General features: G+C 36.7%; 1 protein-coding gene across 3 annotated transcripts in view; it reads right to left on the reverse strand.

The window, feature by feature from the left end:
- The window catches only part of Kcnt2 (potassium sodium-activated channel subfamily T member 2), a 339,295-nt gene that overhangs the window by 32,331 nt on the left and 288,325 nt on the right, over positions 1-18,639 (reverse strand). For all 3 annotated transcript variants that reach the window (XM_035445603.1, XM_027417432.2, XM_035445602.1), the window contains one exon: positions 8,153-8,264. In XM_035445603.1, the coding sequence (XP_035301494.1) occupies positions 8,153-8,264 (112 nt within the window). The remainder of the gene's footprint in view (positions 1-8,152; positions 8,265-18,639) is intronic.

Below are 18,639 nucleotides of genomic sequence, written 5' to 3' on the forward strand. Positions count from 1 at the left end.
GTATGTGATTCACAGTATGAATTAATGAGACTTGCCTGAGCCCAAGACTGCCAATTTTCCATATCAGAAGGCCAAACACTAAGTTATTTAGGATAATGATAAGCTCACTATTGTACCTGTGACTTGTATAAATAAAATCATATCACAAAATTTACTTTAAATGCAAGATGTAAAGACAGCATGTTAAATAACGGGGAGAAAAATCACTTCTAATGGAGTGACTATTTCATGAATTGCGATAAAATTTCCTAGAATAACTGAGAAACACTTGTCAGACAACTATTGTGTGCACTGATGATGGATGGAGGGTTTGAAATGTGCAAGAATTCATAGTTTCACCAGAGAAGCATGGTGGCAATGTCATGTGATGTAAGCATGTGTTAGCAGGAGGATCGGAATAGTGTCATTCGTGAAATGATAGAAACATTCAGACCTAAAAGAGAAGTTTGCTTGGTAAGCAGGCAGAAGGAGTACATCATTTCATTTATCTTTATTGCCTACACAAACATAGTTCAGTTTTATTTCATTCATTGTTGGGAAGCTTCATAATTGATTTTGGTTTTATATAAAATGCAAATACACCCATACACCTGTACTGCTGTTCAAAAATTGCAGTTCATGAAAGAATTGCAATGTTAAAATATCAGGAAGACTGAAAACAAAACAACTTGCAAGATACAGTTGTATTGCTCCAAAGAGATGATGAATAAGAACACTTGAGTTTTCTAAAGAAATAAGAGATACCATCAGAGAGGGAGCCAGTATAGGTTTAAAGCGAAATCAGGCACTAGGGAAATGTCTAGAGATCTATAAGAATGACACCAACTAACCATCTAAGTAACAGTGGAGAGGCTACCTTAAATGCCCTCCCCTGTTAACAAGATTGACAACTAACTTATATACCATCCTAGAGCCTTCATCCAGCAGCTGATGGAAGCAGAAGCAGATACCCATAGCTAAAAACTGAACTGAACTGGAATCCAGTTGCAGAGAAGGAGGAATGATGAGCAAAGTGGTCAAGACCATGCTGGTGAAACCCACAGAAACAGCTGACCTGAACAAGGGAGAGCTCTTGGTCCCCAGACTGATACCTGGGAAACCAGCATGGGACTGATCCAGAAGCCCTGAGTGTGGGTGTCAGTGAGGAGACCTTGGAAATCTATGGGACTTCTTGTAGTGAATCTGTACTTATCCCTAGCATAGGAATGGACTTTGGGAGCCCATTTCACATAGAGGGTGTTAGTGGGGAGCAGGGAGGAGAGGAGGGAGAGCAAACGGGGATTGACATGTAAAACAATCTTGTTTCTAATTTAAATAAATAAAAATGAAAACATTTATAAATCTCACTAGGAGAAACAAGGAGTGCTAAGGAAATAATATTAAGAATTAAAGCAGTTAACTCAATCATTTTAATTATAATGTAAGTGTAAATATATATATATATATATATATATATATATATATATATATATGTATGGCTTTGAGTGAAGAAAGTCAGTGAGAGAGAAAGCAAGAGATGACCTTACATTAACCACTTTGTAGCCATTTTGCAAATGAACTAGCATTAAGTAAGCAATGTCTTAAAATACAGTATTCATTAATGCAAAATGAATGCAGTGTGGAGGGGGTGACTGTGGTCATGAGTGTACATAGTGAAAGCAGAGGTCTGAGCATAAATTTGCTGAGTGGGTTCCTGCCTTTCACTTTTACTTGGACTCTTAAGGTCAAATTCAGGTCATCAGGTGTACACAGGGAGCAATTTATCTTACTGAGCTAAGCCACCAGGCCTACAGATAATAACTAATATCTGAATTCTTAGAAGATAAAATCTCACCAGGTGGTGGTTAGCACAGGCCTTTAATCACAGGCAGTTTGAATCTCTGTGAGTTTGAAGACAGCCTAGTCTACAAAGTGAGTTCCAGGAGAGCCAGAGCTACACAAGTAAACCCTGTCTCCAAAAAACAAAAAGGAAGAGGAGGAGGAGGAGGAGGAGGAGGAGGAGGAGGAGGAGGAGGAGGAGGAGGAGGAGGAGATAAAGATAAAGATCTATGATCCTTATGAAAATTACAAAATAAGGTGGACTACCAAACATTAACAGGGATAAATATGAATGATTCCTTGCTAAGTCTATACAATTTTGTTGTTTTGAAATGATCTCTAAAAGGTTATTCCAATTTACCCTGCTTTAAAAATGTAAACACACAAGTAAGTTATAATGACATAGGTATATGATATGATTTTGTCATACCTGTACTGAATGGGTACAATAAAGGGGCTCAGAGAAGAAAATTATTTTCAAAGCAAAGCCTATAATTTTGGATGAGTATAACATTGTCTGTTTGATTCATTAAAAATAACCTTGCCTGTGTCCAGTTTCATGATTTAAAAAGAGTGCATGGATAAAATTTAAGGAAATTTGTTTATAAAAATTTCATATCATAAGAAAAAAGTTGAGGGCTGGAGAGATAGATCAGTAGTTAAGAACAATGGCTGTTCTTGCAGAGGACTCGGTTTCAGTTCCCAGAACCCACATAGCAGCTCACAGTGTCTGTGACTCCTGCTCCAGAGGATCCAATTCTTCACACAGACATACATATGGGCAAAACACCAATGCACATAAAATACAAATAAATCAATAATTAAAAAAAAAGCCGGATGGTGGTGCACACCTTTAATTGGGAGGCAGATGCAGACAGATCTCTATGAGTCAGCCTGGTTCAGAGAGAGTTCCAGGACAGGCTCCAAAGCTACAGGGAAACCCTGTCTCAAAAAACAAAAGCAAAAACAAAGAAAAGAAAAAATTAAAAAGAGAAAAAATACCTAAGTGATAAAAAACAAAGAAAAAACTCTAATCTAATGATTACTAACGTGAATAATTGGAGGTGCTAGAGAACTAACATTTTTACAAAAAAAGAAAAAATTTTGGTATGTCAATATTCAACGAATGTGCTAATGATTCTGAAAGTGAATATATCATAAAATGAGCAATCACACAAGGACTACCATTCTATGTTCTTGTTATACAAGTTAAAATGATGTGGAGAGAGGATTAATAATTGCAAAATAAAATATGTTTACATGTGATAGAGAAATTTATTCACTGAAAACGGTAAACTTATTATCTGAAATATTTTCGGAACATGAATCTTGGTAGCTTGGGCTAAACAGGACATAATATAAACACAGAGGCTTGCAGCTAACATCCGCCTGTAAGATGGAGAAAAGTTATTTAGGATGCACATGTGTGATCATTTTTTCATTGTATTTATGTGTTGCTGCGTTGGTTCCAAATTATATTTTTTCCTTTTATATGTATTTTTAAGATATAAATTTTAGTTTTATTTGACGTGTGTGAATAGATATATGTCTGTGTACTACATGTGTGTCTGGTGTCTACAGTGTGTGTATGTATGTATGTCTGTGTACTACATGTGTGTCTGGTGTCTACAGTGACCAGAAGATGGTATCATATCTTCTGGAACTGGTGTTACAGACACTTGCAAGTCACAATGCTGGCCCTAGAAATTGAACACAGATCTTTTGAAGAGCAGCAAGTGCTTTTAACTGCTTAAACATTTCTCCATTCCCCTGCTTCCAGAGTGTTCTCTCTCTCTCTCTCTCTCTCTCTCTCTCTCTGAATCTTGATGTTAAGCTTGCCTATCTTACTATGCTGCCTCTCAGATCAGAGAACTAAATGTGTGCATTTTCCTTTCTAGATGAAAAATTAGTTTGTGCTTTACAAACTAGTAAGAGACCAAAATAATGAAAGAAATGGAAGTTCTAGTTTACCTAGAAGAGAAATAGAAAATTAGTTTTTAAAAAATACCTTGCCTAATATATATATTATATCTCACATATATATTTAAATCAAAATACTCATAGGTATTTGCCATCCTAGGTTGAATTTTTTCTATCTACCTTTCTCTTTCTTTCCTTTTTCTTTCTATCATATACCTATGCATCTCTCTGTTACCACTCCTTACAATAGCCATTATATTTAATTAATATTTAATATGTGTTTTAAGTTTCAATACTTTGAATCAACCACTTCATATCACTATCATTTTTCTGCATTTGGAATTTCAATATTAATTGTTTTAGTATGTGTACATATGCATTCTTCTTCAAAAATAATACATGGCAATTCTTTGGAATGTTCCAGAGTAAGTGTCTACACTATGGCCATTGCAAATTAGCCTCTAGGGTTGCTCATGACCTAGTTAGTGGCCCAATGTGAAGATCATAAACCTGTTGTTTTAAAACTTAATTCATATATTAAAGTTGTTATTCATATAAATTATATTTGTCAACTATTGTAAAGAAATAAAAAACTATATTTTTTCAAATTCATTTGAAAAAATTTATGTAAGGAAAGGATAGAGAGTATTCATAAAAACAGTATATGAATTTTTACTATTGGATCAAATCCAGTGCTGGCATCTGATACCACAATTCAATTTAGCAATTACAGTACCTGAACTTTTAATAAATAATTCAATAATTCAAGATAGTTGTCTGTACAGAAAATAAAAAGTTAGACAATATTCTCTTATGAATTTTTATATATCTGTGTTAGCCATCAAATTATCATTCCCATTTTTTTGTTCAATTTTAAAACTGCCAATATTTGGCGAGGCATTTTGTGCACATGCGGTGGCTGCCCAATAAATATTCATTCCCTATAATTCAATCTAATTTAAGTTTAATTTAATTTAATTCAAGTTTGATTTAAGATGATATACAAAATTATTCCTTGTTAATTTTACAAAATGAACACATGCAAAACAAAACTTTTAAATTTTTTCCTATTGCTCCTACACAATTCCTCTCTAGTCATTAGTATGCCCCCTTTTTAGCTCTCCAGTAATTACAAATGTTGCATGTAACTGTTTCCATTATGATATCAATTCCCTGCTATTAGATGGATGCTGCACCCGGCTCTTAACTTCTTGCATTTAGTGAAGAGATCTTACAAGCTATAGATTTCCTATCTCACATGGCTTTCCATCCTTCTACCTAAGCCATGAGTCCCAGGTGACTTCAAGCCACAGGCTTTTCTGCCAATCCAGAAATAACTCAGGACCTCTCATAGTTTCTCTGGTCTGATAATACTGTGAGTTCACTCACAGAGCACATGAAATGCTATTTCACCAAAGTTGATGCAGAGAAACAGCCTACAGGGAGAGTCTATGTCTACGTAGGACTCTGAGCACAGAACCTTGTGGATTTAAAGGCAGATGATAGGGACAAAGATCAAAAACGCATATTTTTAATGAACCACACTGTTCACTTCACATTTTCATTACTTAGTGAAGGAATAGTAATGCCAGAGCCTCAGATGGAATGATATACTATGGACAGGAGAGTTGACTTAAATGATAACTGCTGTGGAAGCTTCTGATATGGGGCTCAGCACACTAACCTCCACTGGTATCTACTACTTTGAGACCACAAGGGAATGGACAAGGCTTAGCAAGTACAGGTTGTGACCAGGGGTTATCAAGGCATTTTGAGACATGGAAAGTTGCTATGGACCAGTAATGCCTTTCTGCTTTAAGCTACTTTTCCATTTTGAACCTGTGCTGTGGCTGTGACAATGGGCTCAGGACTCTCACTGTCACCTTTGCATTTGCTAAAGCATCAGAACCAGGAAGGGCTCTCTGGGCTTCTCTTGCACTCTTCCTTTAAAGAAAGTCATAGAATTAACCCAGGTGAATTCTTCTGAGAGTACCTGATTAACACTTAGTCTAAGCTCAACACAATGGCTCAGTGGATAAAGTGCTTCCTACAAAAGCCTGACAACTTCAGGTGGACCTCTGGGACCTACAGAGGAAGGAGAGAAGTGATCGTGCGTGTTGCTGACACCCCCCCCCCCCACACACACCTATTACTAGTACAAAAGATAAAATTTTAAATTAAAAAAAGAAGACTCATTCCATAGGTTTCTTTCTAGATTCAGATCACCGGAAGGTGTCTTAGAACTCATTCCTAGAGACATAGAGGGGTCAGGATGAATCTTAATAGGTATTGCAATGTTTCCTTCATTTATACGTTGACTGCCTGAAGAGCAGCTTATTATAAAACGTCATTTATTGTCCTTGAGTTTCATTAGAGTCCAAGTTAAGATTTTTATCAATAAGACTAAGAGTCCCAAAAGGGACTCCAATTTCCCTTCCTGTATGATAAAAAGGTCAATATTTAACATATAGAAAGTACTACTTCACTAGAAAAATCTTCTTTGTCTCCGCACAGATCCCAGTATTCCCACTTTCTGTCATCCAATCAATAATACCCTAACCAGTTTTCACTCCTGACACCTCTCTTGGACAGTCTCACAGTAAATATTCCTTTTAAACAAATGTAAATTCACAGAAGGGATTTTCATGGGAGTGGAGCACAAGGCCCTTGCTCAGTAACATGGCTTCGTGTTTGTTGCAAAGATATACAAATTTCATTTTTTTTCTATATATGAACAGAGGTAGATAACTGGTTGATATACACTCAAAATGTGTCTTATTGGTTATTAAAATAACTGATATAGCATTTATTATCTGCTTAGTATATTATATAATATGACATACTTCCTTTGCTATGGATATTCACATAAAGATTTCTATAATATTAGAAAGGATTTGTAAGATGTCAATAGATATCAGTTTTAATTAAATGCTTAAAAAAGATTTACAAAAAAATCTCCATTTTGTCTTTTTTATACTTAGTGCAAGAAACATAATTACACAGGTTTAGCCACTAATAAATGCTAAAAATATTATACACAATTATGGCATTTCTGCAGCCAATATTTTTGCAAATAATTAATTGTAGATATTAAGATTGTGACTTGTGACAATGTAAACAAATATAATTTATCCTTTTATTATCATTCAAATAGCTACCTAATAACATATTGGGCTGTTTGCCTTTATTATGAACCATAATCTTTATATGACATTATTTACTTCTTAGTGCCATTTTCCAGATAAGATTTCAAGCCTAGAAACAAGAAAATAATTCATCCAGGTTCCATTACTGAGAAGTGAGGAGAGGTGACTTCTGACTCCAGAGCCTGGGCTTTGTTACTGTGTCATCCCACCTCACTTGTCAGGACAATGATGAAAGTATACATCATCACCAGTTCCACCCAGACTCCTAATTATTGGATTTGCTTTTGAAGACTGGGCTTGTTTAACCCTCACTCAAAGACCTTTAAAGTGGTGTGGCATCCTGGATTTGCTATGAGCTCCCCTGGTTCTGTTTCTCATACAACATTGATTTGAGAGCTGAATCTTGACTCTTGAATAACAGTGATTTTGCTAAACCCAAATAATAGTATAGTAAGAGTAGACTAACATAGCATATGTGTTTGCTCTGGAGATTGAAATATACAGAGAGTACTGAAACCATTTTAGCACCACGTATCTTTCCGAAGTTCAGGCAGTGTCTGTCATAATAATGAAACCCATCACTGAGGCCAGATAGTCTATCTGACTCTATTCAGCTGGGCTGGTACTTGCCATAAACAACACACAAGAAAACTCTTGTTGATGTCTTTGTATTACCAAATTTGGTGATCAGCAAAAGCCAGGCATCTCCTGTTAGTTTGACCATTGTGCAATATGTCTGCACTTGAGCAAGCTAATCACGTGAGAAAGAGCTGAAACATTGATCTTTGCTCTTGACGATTGCAGAACTATGAAGCATTTCTGATCAGTCACAAAGTTTGCCCTCTGAGAAGTTGCCTAGAAGTCTAGCATTATCCAAGAGTTGAGAAGCCATGAACCATACTCAACTTGACCCATGAGAATGGAAACCAAACCTTAACATCTACAGAAGATAATTGTAAAATCATTGATTTGTTTAGCATTCTAATAATATAGTCCTAATTAGGTGACTTCCTTGAAACACTCTTATTAAATTAAATTTCCAGTCCTTAATGCATTTTGCTCCTGCTGTTTATACTTTGCTGTCACACCATAGCCCTATCGAAGTGGTTGTCTCCCTTGCCTGGGTTGGCAGCAAATTTGGCTTTGGCTCAGGCAGTGCCAGTGAGATGACTGATGCCAGCAATCACCAAAGTCAATTTTCCTTTTAAGATATATCTTCCATGATTCTTTGAAACCAAATGGACAAACTTTCTTAATATTGGTCTTACCTTTTCCAGTTTTGAAAGTGCAAGAGAGTAACAGTCCTTGGCTCTGAATTGCATGAATCTCATATTTGCTGGGTGAGTAAGCTCAGTGATAATACTGAGACTGGAAAACAACCTAAATTAAAGAAAAAGTCATCACACTAATAATCCAATATGGTATGTTTTTGTAATAACATATTTACGAATGAGTGATTCTTAGCCATGGGCATAAAACTACATCCAATTACAACTTCAGGCATTGCCACATAAAATGATCTGTAAAATACAAGAAAAATGAAACACTAATTTTTAAAATATTTTAACCAACATATTAGTACTGGAAGAAAAAATAAATTCAGCAATTTTCCTTTTATTAGACATTTTATCTCCATAATTACAAGACAGCATGGAAGAGAAACTCATAAAGTTGATTTAAGAAGTTATTAAGATTACTTTGTAGGGGATATTAAAATAAAATATATGAATATTTAGATTGCTAAAAAATTCACATGATGTTCTTTGTGTCCATTCTATGAATTTTCCAGAGCTATGGCTTCCTAGCCTAATACCATACTCTTTCTAAAGTTCAAATCTTGGTACAATGAGCTTCTAAGATGAGAAAACACCATAATTTAGATAAATTTTACCAATGATTTGGAGTCAATGCTAAAGCATTAATAAAGATATTAACACAAGTGAAGTTTATTGATGATTACAAAGTGGAGTCAGAAATAGGTTGATAACCGGTAGTTTATTGGGGGAAAATACTCACAAAAGGGAACCAGTGACCAGGTTTGCACTTGAGCAGGACAGACCCAGTTAGCTCAGCCAAGCATGCTCACCTCTCTCCTTCTTAAACCCTGTTATGTAACTGTGACCATGCCCAAGCTAGCATGCTCAGCGGTATCTCTAATCAGGGTTTCTCCCTACAGAAGTGTTTTTTTGCATTACTTACTTTCCATATGTCCCTTTTATACACTGAAAAACTCACATGCCCACATACACACACTTGACGTTTTTTTACCCTTATAGTGAAGGGCATCATGATGGTGTGTGTAATAAATGACTCTGTTTTTGCTTCTGTTGCTGCTCTGGTCTATCTGATCTTCATGCTCCACCTATAGTTTGTCTGGTTCTAATATTTTAGGCTTCTCCAGTAGTTATTTCTTATGTTAATACTCTTCCTCTCCCAAAAAAAGGCCTTTAAGTTAAACTAATCTAATATCACTTAAAGTATCTGATAGTAGTTTGAACTCATTCTTGAACTCAAGGACTAGCAGTGACTGAAAAGTATGAGACATAAGCCATGTGTTTGGGCCTTAATAACAAATCAGCTCCATTTCCTCTAAATTCCAACACTGAGGGCCCTTCCTGCTTTAGCAGCTCATTGCTTAACAGCATTTTACAAAGGGCTGTCTTTGTTTTAAAAGAGGAGTTCCATCCTAAGCCATAGAGCTGAGAGCGTTTTTACATTTCCCGGACTCTAATTTCCTGATGCTGATAGAAGACTTGCTGAAACATCTCGTTCCTACCACACAATGGTGGCAAGCTAACACTTCAGCAGCATTCCTGGGACCTGTTTTCAGATAGGCCAATGGTTCCTGATGAATTCCTCTTAGGTATCTTTCCAAGGGCTCCCTTGACCATTCAAGTTAACACAGTAAACCATTATTCAGAACACTCTCCTTCACAGTTCTGCTTGAAACTTGTATACCCTCTGCTTTACTTAGATGGGCCTTTAGGAACCCTGACGTCATTCTTGCTTTATAGACAAGAGAGATGCAGCCAGTATCATGTCTTCATCTGAGTTTTGATGACAGACTCTATTTCTTTGTCTAAGTAACATGTAAGAAGGGTGAAGTAAACAGTAACCTGATTGTAATTCCTATTTCTGAGGTTTAACATAAAAACATAGTCATTTATTTGTGAGACATGTCATTGTTTTGAATGTCTTGTAAGGAAGAGAGTCCAGATGATTATGGGTGGTTTGTGAAACATTTAGCCATGTGGCAGGAATTTAAATGTTGTTATTCTTATTCTTATTCTTACGTGAGAGAAAAAGACAGAGAGAGGGGGAAGAGAACACAACAGCACGGCCCTTCTATGGCAGACCCCCTTGCTACTGAGCCATACCACTGCTACATCTTATAGAAGCTTTATTGCTTTTTTAGCTGTTTTTTCTCTTTTCTTAGTCTTTCTTCCTACAATGCCATTGCTTTCTTGTTTGCTTTTCTCTTCAGCCTTTACATGTTTGAAATCAAAGCTATTTTTTTATATTTCCTCTGGAATCCAGTTAAGATGAGAGGTTTTAAATCTTTTGAAGTGAAAATCCGTCCCTAAAGCTCCCTGGCATTTGATTTTCACACTATCTACTGCCCTGTACTCCAGGGGATTTTCTCTTATGAAATAGCAACATCCAGAAAGGCCAGGCGCTCTTTTCAGGGCCCACCACAGCCTATCTTATTATATATCATTAACTAGCAAATCTTTTAAGACCTGCTTTCTGAGGCTTGGCTCATGCAGTTGGGATGAAGGGCTGGCGGTTGACACAGAGCTTGTGCTGTTTAGTTTACAGAGAGTCTATACTGTGTGCATCCTAATGTGCTTTCAGCATCTTTGTCTTTTCATTCAGATATCACTATGGTAGTTTATCATAGAAAGCCCTTCATTGAGAAAGCTCCTGAAAAAATTACAAGAGCAGCCTCAAAAAAAAAAAATTAGATGATTTTTCGACAAGCTAACCATTAAAACTTATACCAACTTTTGAGTTTTAAGGTTATCTGTCTAATAAATAAAATAATATCACTAGATGTATTTGGCATATGGGATGTCAAAGTCAATATTAAATAACAGGGGCTCACCAAACTTAAGTGAATAAATAATGCTGTTAAAGTGGGTCAATGAACACAGAAGCTTATATCTTATCTAGGCACTAGATGCTGTGCTCTATACTTGAGTTTCCATCTTCTCCATTTCCATTTGTACCTCCTTTCTGCAAGAATATAGGGCAGGTAACTTAGCCTGACACTACCATTTCAATGTCCACAGACTTGTGCTGGTCTGAACCAAACCATCACACAAACTTATCGTGGTGCCTCTGGCTGTGGATTTAGCAAATCTACTCTTGGCCAGACTCCAGTCACATCCTCTTGCTTGGTACTTTGATGTTTGGCTGGTGGGAGTTTACAAATTCTATTGCAAAGCAAGGGAACTAGCTGTATTATCTCCTCAAACCACAGGAGGGAAATCCTTTCTTTAGAAATCTCTCGCAATGGGCACCTTACTGAAGAAACTGAAGCAAAGAAAAACAAAACAACATGTTTACTGTAGTATTTTCATAGTCAGAATCTAGCTAATTCTCCAGATCCAGAATCCACATTCAAAATGCCATTTCTTATCACTATCATAAAGAGTGGGTATGAGAGAAAGAAACTCAGGTATTCAAAACAATATTATTAAGAATATCTAGGAAATAACAAGTCTCTCACCTTAGCCAGTGTAAAAAGGGCTAGGCCCTGTTCTAAGACAAGAGGGCTGCTAACATCTAATTTAACAAACAATCAATGAAGGTCTATTATCAGAAATCTCTGGTCTCCAGGAAATACAAAGAAGGTACAGAAGTGAACTACTCATGATTTAACTCTCTGGAAATTTACTATGGAGGTAGCAGAGCTGAATGGTTATCAGCCTATGCACATTAGCTTAAATGGTGATAAACTGTGGCAGAGCAGGCTGCTCCTATGTGAAGTGACATCAAGACACTAGTCAATGATAACTATGAGACAAACATAGCTTCACAAGGATGGAAATATATTTCCTCTCTTGGAGACTTTTTATTTTGCCATGGAGCATGAAAATTACCTATATGCATATGGCTTCCTTCACTAACTCATTAGGTAGAACAGAATTAGAGGTGGAGCCTGAATGAGTGAGTAGTAATTAAATTGCAGGACCTGATTGTATTTGAGTGACTTCTGTGGCTAAAATTCTATTTGCAACAAAATGTATGTGACTTGCCTCTTACATGTAAATGGACTTTATTATTTTAAACTAAGTAGTAATACATTAGCTAAGCCTGCCACCTAGTGAAATTTTAAAAGTAATACTTATGCAATAAAGTATTATAGGGCCCTTTATATCAATAAACCACCAATTGTATTCAATTACCATATTTACTTATGTATGCATTTGCCTAATACATTTAATTATGTTTCTTTTAAATACTGATACCATAATTTATTCCTCAGTTTTGATATTTGCCAAACATACTGTGAATCTATAGAGTTTAGAAATAACATTATACAAGCTTCTTTTTCCCAGATACCAAGGCTGTAATATGGCAATATTGTAATTAATAAAATAATTGGTTTTAGTTTATCCACTTGCTTGGTAATTTATTTTAATATAAATTTATATGAAATAATTAGATAATTACAAGTTTAAATGAAACAAAATAATCATATCCTCTTGCTTGGTACTTTGATGTTTGGTTGTTGGTTCTGTAAATAGTTTGTCCTATCCAGGGCTAGAAATGCCATGTTTAGAGAAACTGGCTCACGTACTGGTTTCTCCTCTTTATCTTCCTTCTCCTTTAACACAAGACTCTACTGAGCACAGCTGCCTAGTGGGTGTGACTGAACACTTAAATGTGTGCCCTGAAACCCCTGTCCAGCCCATTTGGGATAGAGAAGCAGATGCATGCCTCCTGGAGATCTGGGATTGGGACACCTTGTTTGACCAGCTCACCTCTCCTCTTCTCTTCCCAAGAATTCTTATTAACTCCTAGGCAGAGATTCTCAGCAGAAACCCACTTGAACCCTACTGCCTATCAATGCTCTGTTTGCTTTTTTTCTACAATGAAATCCCCTGTAAGTTTCTTCCATAGTAGAACTATTTCTAAGATACACACTCTCTTTCCATGAAATTCATGCTTCCAGTTTAGGAGACAAAGGACCTAGAAGTCACTGATATTAGTAACTTTGCTGAGCATTGATGTTTTGCCATTATAATGCCCCAAATTATGTTCATGGAGAAAAGAAGTCTCAGGAACTCCTTCCCCATCTCAATACTGTTCTGCTGTTTTTAGTAACTGTGAGACATTAAATACTTTAAGTAAAGCCTTAATTAAATGGCTTAATAAATTCTGTAACAGACTATTAGGACACAAAGTCTTTTCAGTAATGTCTATGTTATTGTTCTTTATCAGTGTAGTGGGAGTAATACTGATTATACATTATTGTTGGCTATTCTCAACACTTCCTAGATGCTTGCTAAATCTGTGAGCCAAAATGTACCCCATTACTAAATCACAAGTGCTGTAGAAGTCACTGTACCCTGCTACTGACCTAATGCAGGTTTTGGTTATTTTAAAGAGATTATAAATCCGTAGGTTGCTTGCATGCTCACAGTGCTCATTATCTTACAAGTTCTGTCCCCTAAATTTCAGTAAACAAAATCAGCAATACTTCTTAGTGAAGCAAAATTAACACAAATGAAATTTTGTAGGAGATTACTCCTGAATTCTTACCATTTAAATAAAACACCAATTTAAATGCATAGTTAAGGAACAGTAAGCATTTTTACTATGTTCTATTCAGAGAAACTTTTGTTTCTCAAATATCTAAGGCAAAATTTCTCCTCTCCCTTTCATCTCGTAACTGATCCTAAATCTGCCAGTTTGTCACAAGTTGGTTAAAATAAAAGAGTAGATCTTATCAATTCAATGATGCTTTCTTTCTTAGGAACAACAATTGATTCTGTTCAGATTCCAAACAATGCCAACAAAGAACAATAGCTTAAACTGGCCATTTTTGGTTAAATTTGTTGTGCTTATATAAATTTAGCTTAGGTTCTAACACTTTTCCACAAAGGTATGAAAATAGGAAATATTTTATAAATGAAATGAAGCGCGCGCGCGCGTGTGTGTGTGTGTGTGTGTGTGTGTGTGTGTGTGTGTGTGTGTGTGTGTGTGTGTGTGAATGTGTGTGTGTGTTCATGGGGGCATGCAGTCCTATATGTAGAGGTACACATGCACACACATGTGTGCACATTTGTGTGGAGACCGGATATTATTATCAGGTATAATCCTCAACTGATTTTTACCTTAGAGCCAGTATAACCCACTAAACCTAGAGCTCATAGGTTTATCTAGACCAGCCAGTCCATGAGCGCCAAGGCTCTCACTTCTCTGTGCCCCAAGCATGTAGAGTGCTTGGCTGCTGAGCTGGCTTTTTATGTGTATTCTGGGGAATCTGAACTCAGGTTCTCATGTTCATGAGGCTTTGCCCACTGAGCCAGGAAATTTAGATTCAAAAGAAAGGGGCTAATTTGCTTTCCATTTGAAAATCGTATACACATTTTCTGGTACATCTTCATCTCAGAAGAGCTGGGTCAGTGTTTCTACTTAGCTGTGGAAATAGACAGCAAGCATGAGTGAGATAGATAAAACAGGCCCAGACTTGGTACAGACTTTCTCTCTTAATGTTTTAGGTATTCAGAAATGGTCTCTTGGGGAGGAGGAAATCAACTGCTTAGAGACTAGGAATCTGAGAACTGAGTAAAATAACAGACATACTCTTTCTCCCTGCTTTCCACTAGAGACTCTGAAGTTTTCTGGGTAGTGGTTTTCCAGAGTCCCAAACACACACACACACACACACACACACACACACACACACACACACACACACACACACAGCCATTGAAGTATCCACTCTCTATATTATAAGAGATCATAGGTAGTTTACATTATTAAAAGAAATATGAATTTATAAGTTTTAAGTAGCCCAGTACACATTGATTGCTAAAGGTTTACTTGTGGCGAATTAAAGTATAATTTAGGCATAGTCTAGATGGCACATTGGACAAAATACTAATACTCACTGGCTTTGAGCATAGGTAAATCCCACTACACAGAAAGTGATGACAAGGGAAAGTGAATGAGGCAATAAGAAGAGACTCTTAGAGCCAAGGTTGACCAATGGACCAGTGACAAGTGGGGATGGAAGGGCATGCCACTGCTGAGATTCCCTGTGAAGTACGCTAGCTGGTAAAAATGAAAGCAATGCGTGGTTGATCTTTTAGAATGTAGATCCTTTCTCTTTCCAGAATGCCATCTGTCTGCAAATAAAGTACAGCTGAAAGACTGAACTCCCACCTCTGTTTATTGGCATTGGGTGATTGACAGCTCAAACCTGGTATTCTGATACAGACGGACTGATTAGAACTTCATAAATATAGAAAGCTGGAGTGTTGCAAATCTAGAGCCAAGTGGCATCAGGCTAACTTTAATCCCCTTTGGCTTTTATTGCTCATCTCCAATATTCTTATAACTATTAAGTACAATGCTTTTACCATCTCCTTTAGAAATCTAATCTACTACTAGTTTTCACCTATCCAAAAGCAATACTATCGGAAAGTATCTGAGACCTACAGCAAAGGCATCTCTGCTTTGGTGTATGCCATCCACAGACACTTCCAATGATGTATCTGAAAATGCTTTGAATTTTTACTTTTTATTCTGTAACTATAAAACACTTCACAAAACTGCTTCGATCTTGGAACATGTTATTTGGGACAACCTCAAACTATGTTCTGTGGCCATAGTGAGTCTTTGTCTCCAACTTAATCTATCTTTTACTTCCTAGGTGAGAACTATGATTTATATGACTATTACTAATAGTTTATATAGACAAACTCACCAGGTGAGAATGAACACATCAAGACAATAACAATTAAAAAAAATCTTTGTCCAGTATTTGGGCATGAGGCATGTCTGTAATCCCAGAAATGAATGAAATTGTGGGTAGGAGGATTTCCAGTTTGATGCCAACTTGATCTACCCAGTGAGAACCTGTCTCAAAAAAAAATCCCAGAACAAAATAACTAGTAAAATGACATTGTAGGGCTAGGATACGGCTCAGTAGTTGAGAACATTTCCAGTATTTTCAATGGATTAACGTTCCCTTAGTCCTCTAAGTTCCTTAAGTTTCCATTGGAGGAAAAAAAGGAGTCAGAAATAAAAACAAAAAGACCTATTTAAGTTATTCTGGTGAAATAATTTCATCTTGACACAAAACATACCAGAATGGAAGCTCTTTGTGGTCCTGCCATCACTGCATATCTTTGGGACTACTAATCAGACTGATCAGAACAGAAGGAACAGACAGAGAGATAGGGAGGCTTTTATAATCTGACTTGCAAAAACACACTTATATGATACACTGCATAAATAAATATGAATATACATATTAATAGTTTAGCATGTAAACATCGCTAATGATTTGTTATGTGTTAACACCCTCTTACTCCCCAGTGCAGATGGCTTTGGAGGAGTATAAGGTTAATGCTGGCAGACATTAACTCCATTCAGCATTTCAAGAAAAGCCTAAGATATCTTGAGAATGGAAAAGAGGGAAAGGAAAGACTGCAGGAGAACCTCAGACATGGCAAGTCTTTGAAAAGTTACTGATTACCTTACCAGAGTTACAGGTAGCAAAGCAATGATTTACTTTTTATTTTTAATTATGTTAGTGTGTGTATGTGGTTATGTGCACATGACAGCAGGTCTCACAGATGCCGGAAAAGGGAGTCTCTTCCTGGAGCTAGTGTTACAGGTAGTTGTGAACTGCCACGCATGGGATCTGAGAGCCAGACTCGGGTCCTGTGAGAGAACTCTATGAATTCTTACTCTCTATCTCCTCAAGCCTGTTTTCCTTCTTCTTTTTTCTCTCTGCCTCTTTCTCCTTCTCTTTTCCTTCCTTTCCATTTCTTTTTCTATTGTTTTGTTGTTGTTGTCATTTGTTTTGTTTTGTTTCTTTTTTCCCTTGTGGTGGTTTGAATGAAAATGTCCCCCATAGGCTCATATACTTTAATGCTTAGTCACTAAGGGATGGATTATTTGAGAAGAATTCTGAGGTGTGGATTTGTTGGTTTAGGCATAACTTGGTTGGAGTAGGGTTGGTTTGAGATTTCAAAAGCCCATGCCAGTCTTTCTCTTTGTCTTCTGCCTATGGATCAGCATATAACTCTTGTAGTTACTTCTCCAGCACCATGCTCTCCCCACCCATGATGATAAAAGACTAATTCCTAAAATTGTAAACAAGGTCCCAGCTAAATGCTTTCCTTTCTAGGAGTTGTATTGGTCCTGAGTTGTATTGGTCCTGGTGTCTCTTCTTAGCATTAGAAGAGTGACAAAGATACTTTTTTCCCCTTTGTTTATATTGAAGTGCACTAGGCCCAGAATAACATTGGCACCAAGAGCAAGTTTCTTGTTTAATATGCACTGAAGGGCAAAGACTTCTGTTTCCCTCTTGTTCCTTGTGAAATAAAGCAGCTGTCTAATATCTCTGTCAATTCTTAAGAGTAATTTTCTATCACTTTTATCTTGTTGCATATACAATTATGGTCACCTTCCAAGGAATTTCTGCCATCTTGGAGATCCATCCCTGGAACATGACCTTCTTTAATTCAGACTTTAGTGAAACAATGACAAAATGTAGAAAAGAGCCTTAAAATAATATGAGTGACAGTAAAATCTTCCTAGGACTTGCAATATAAAAGAACTTTTAAATTTAACAATCTGAGGACATGTTATTTACTGGTTGATAGATAGGTTGACAGTTTTTGGTGTAGACCAGACTAGTCTTAAACTTGCTATTTAACAAAATATGATATTGATCTTTTGATCTTTCTGCCTCTACTTCTTTAGCACTAAAGTTTCCTGTTTATATCACCATGCTCAGAATATGTGGTGCACATGTGTCAGAGAACCAGTTTACCAAGAGAGCTCCTAGGTAATCTTAATGTGTTGAATGAATATTATTTCTATTCAACTATTTTTTTTTTTTTTTTTAGTTTTTCAAGACAGGGTTTCTCTGTGGCTTTGGAGGCTGTTCTGGAACTAGCTCTCATAGACCAGGCTGGTCTCAAACTCACAGAGATCTGCCTGCCTCTGCCTCCCAAGTGCTGGGATTAAAGGCATGCACCACCAATGCCCAGCTCTATTCAACTATTTTTAAAAAATAATTCATATTTTTTGTTGCTGTGTATCATTATATTAAAAAAGAAAAGGAGATATGTGAACCAAGAAACAGGGACAAGCATGATGATGTACTTTTTTTTCAGATATTTTTTTAATTTGAATTAGAAACAAGATTGTTTTACCAGTTCCCTTTCCCTCCTCTCCTCCCCTACCAACCCCCCAACTAAAACCCTACCTATCACATATCATTTCTGCTCCCCCTGGAGGGTGAGGCCTTCCATAGGGTGTCATCGGAGTCTATCATATCCTTTGGGATAGGGCCTAGGCCCACCCCCTGTGTCTTGGCTCAGGGAGTATCCCTCTATGTGGAATGGGCTCCCAAACTCCACACCTATGCTAGGGATAAGTACTGAACTGAATTACTACGATTATGTACTTTTGATAAAGAAAGTTTGAATAAAAAAAAAGACAAGGCAGGATTTTTGTTTGATAAAATAAGATTAGTCCTAAAAAAAGTGAGCAGATTGTT

This window comes from Cricetulus griseus, chromosome 5 (genome assembly GCF_003668045.3).
Source record: "Cricetulus griseus strain 17A/GY chromosome 5, alternate assembly CriGri-PICRH-1.0, whole genome shotgun sequence".
Classification (NCBI taxonomy): Eukaryota; Metazoa; Chordata; class Mammalia; order Rodentia; family Cricetidae; genus Cricetulus; species Cricetulus griseus.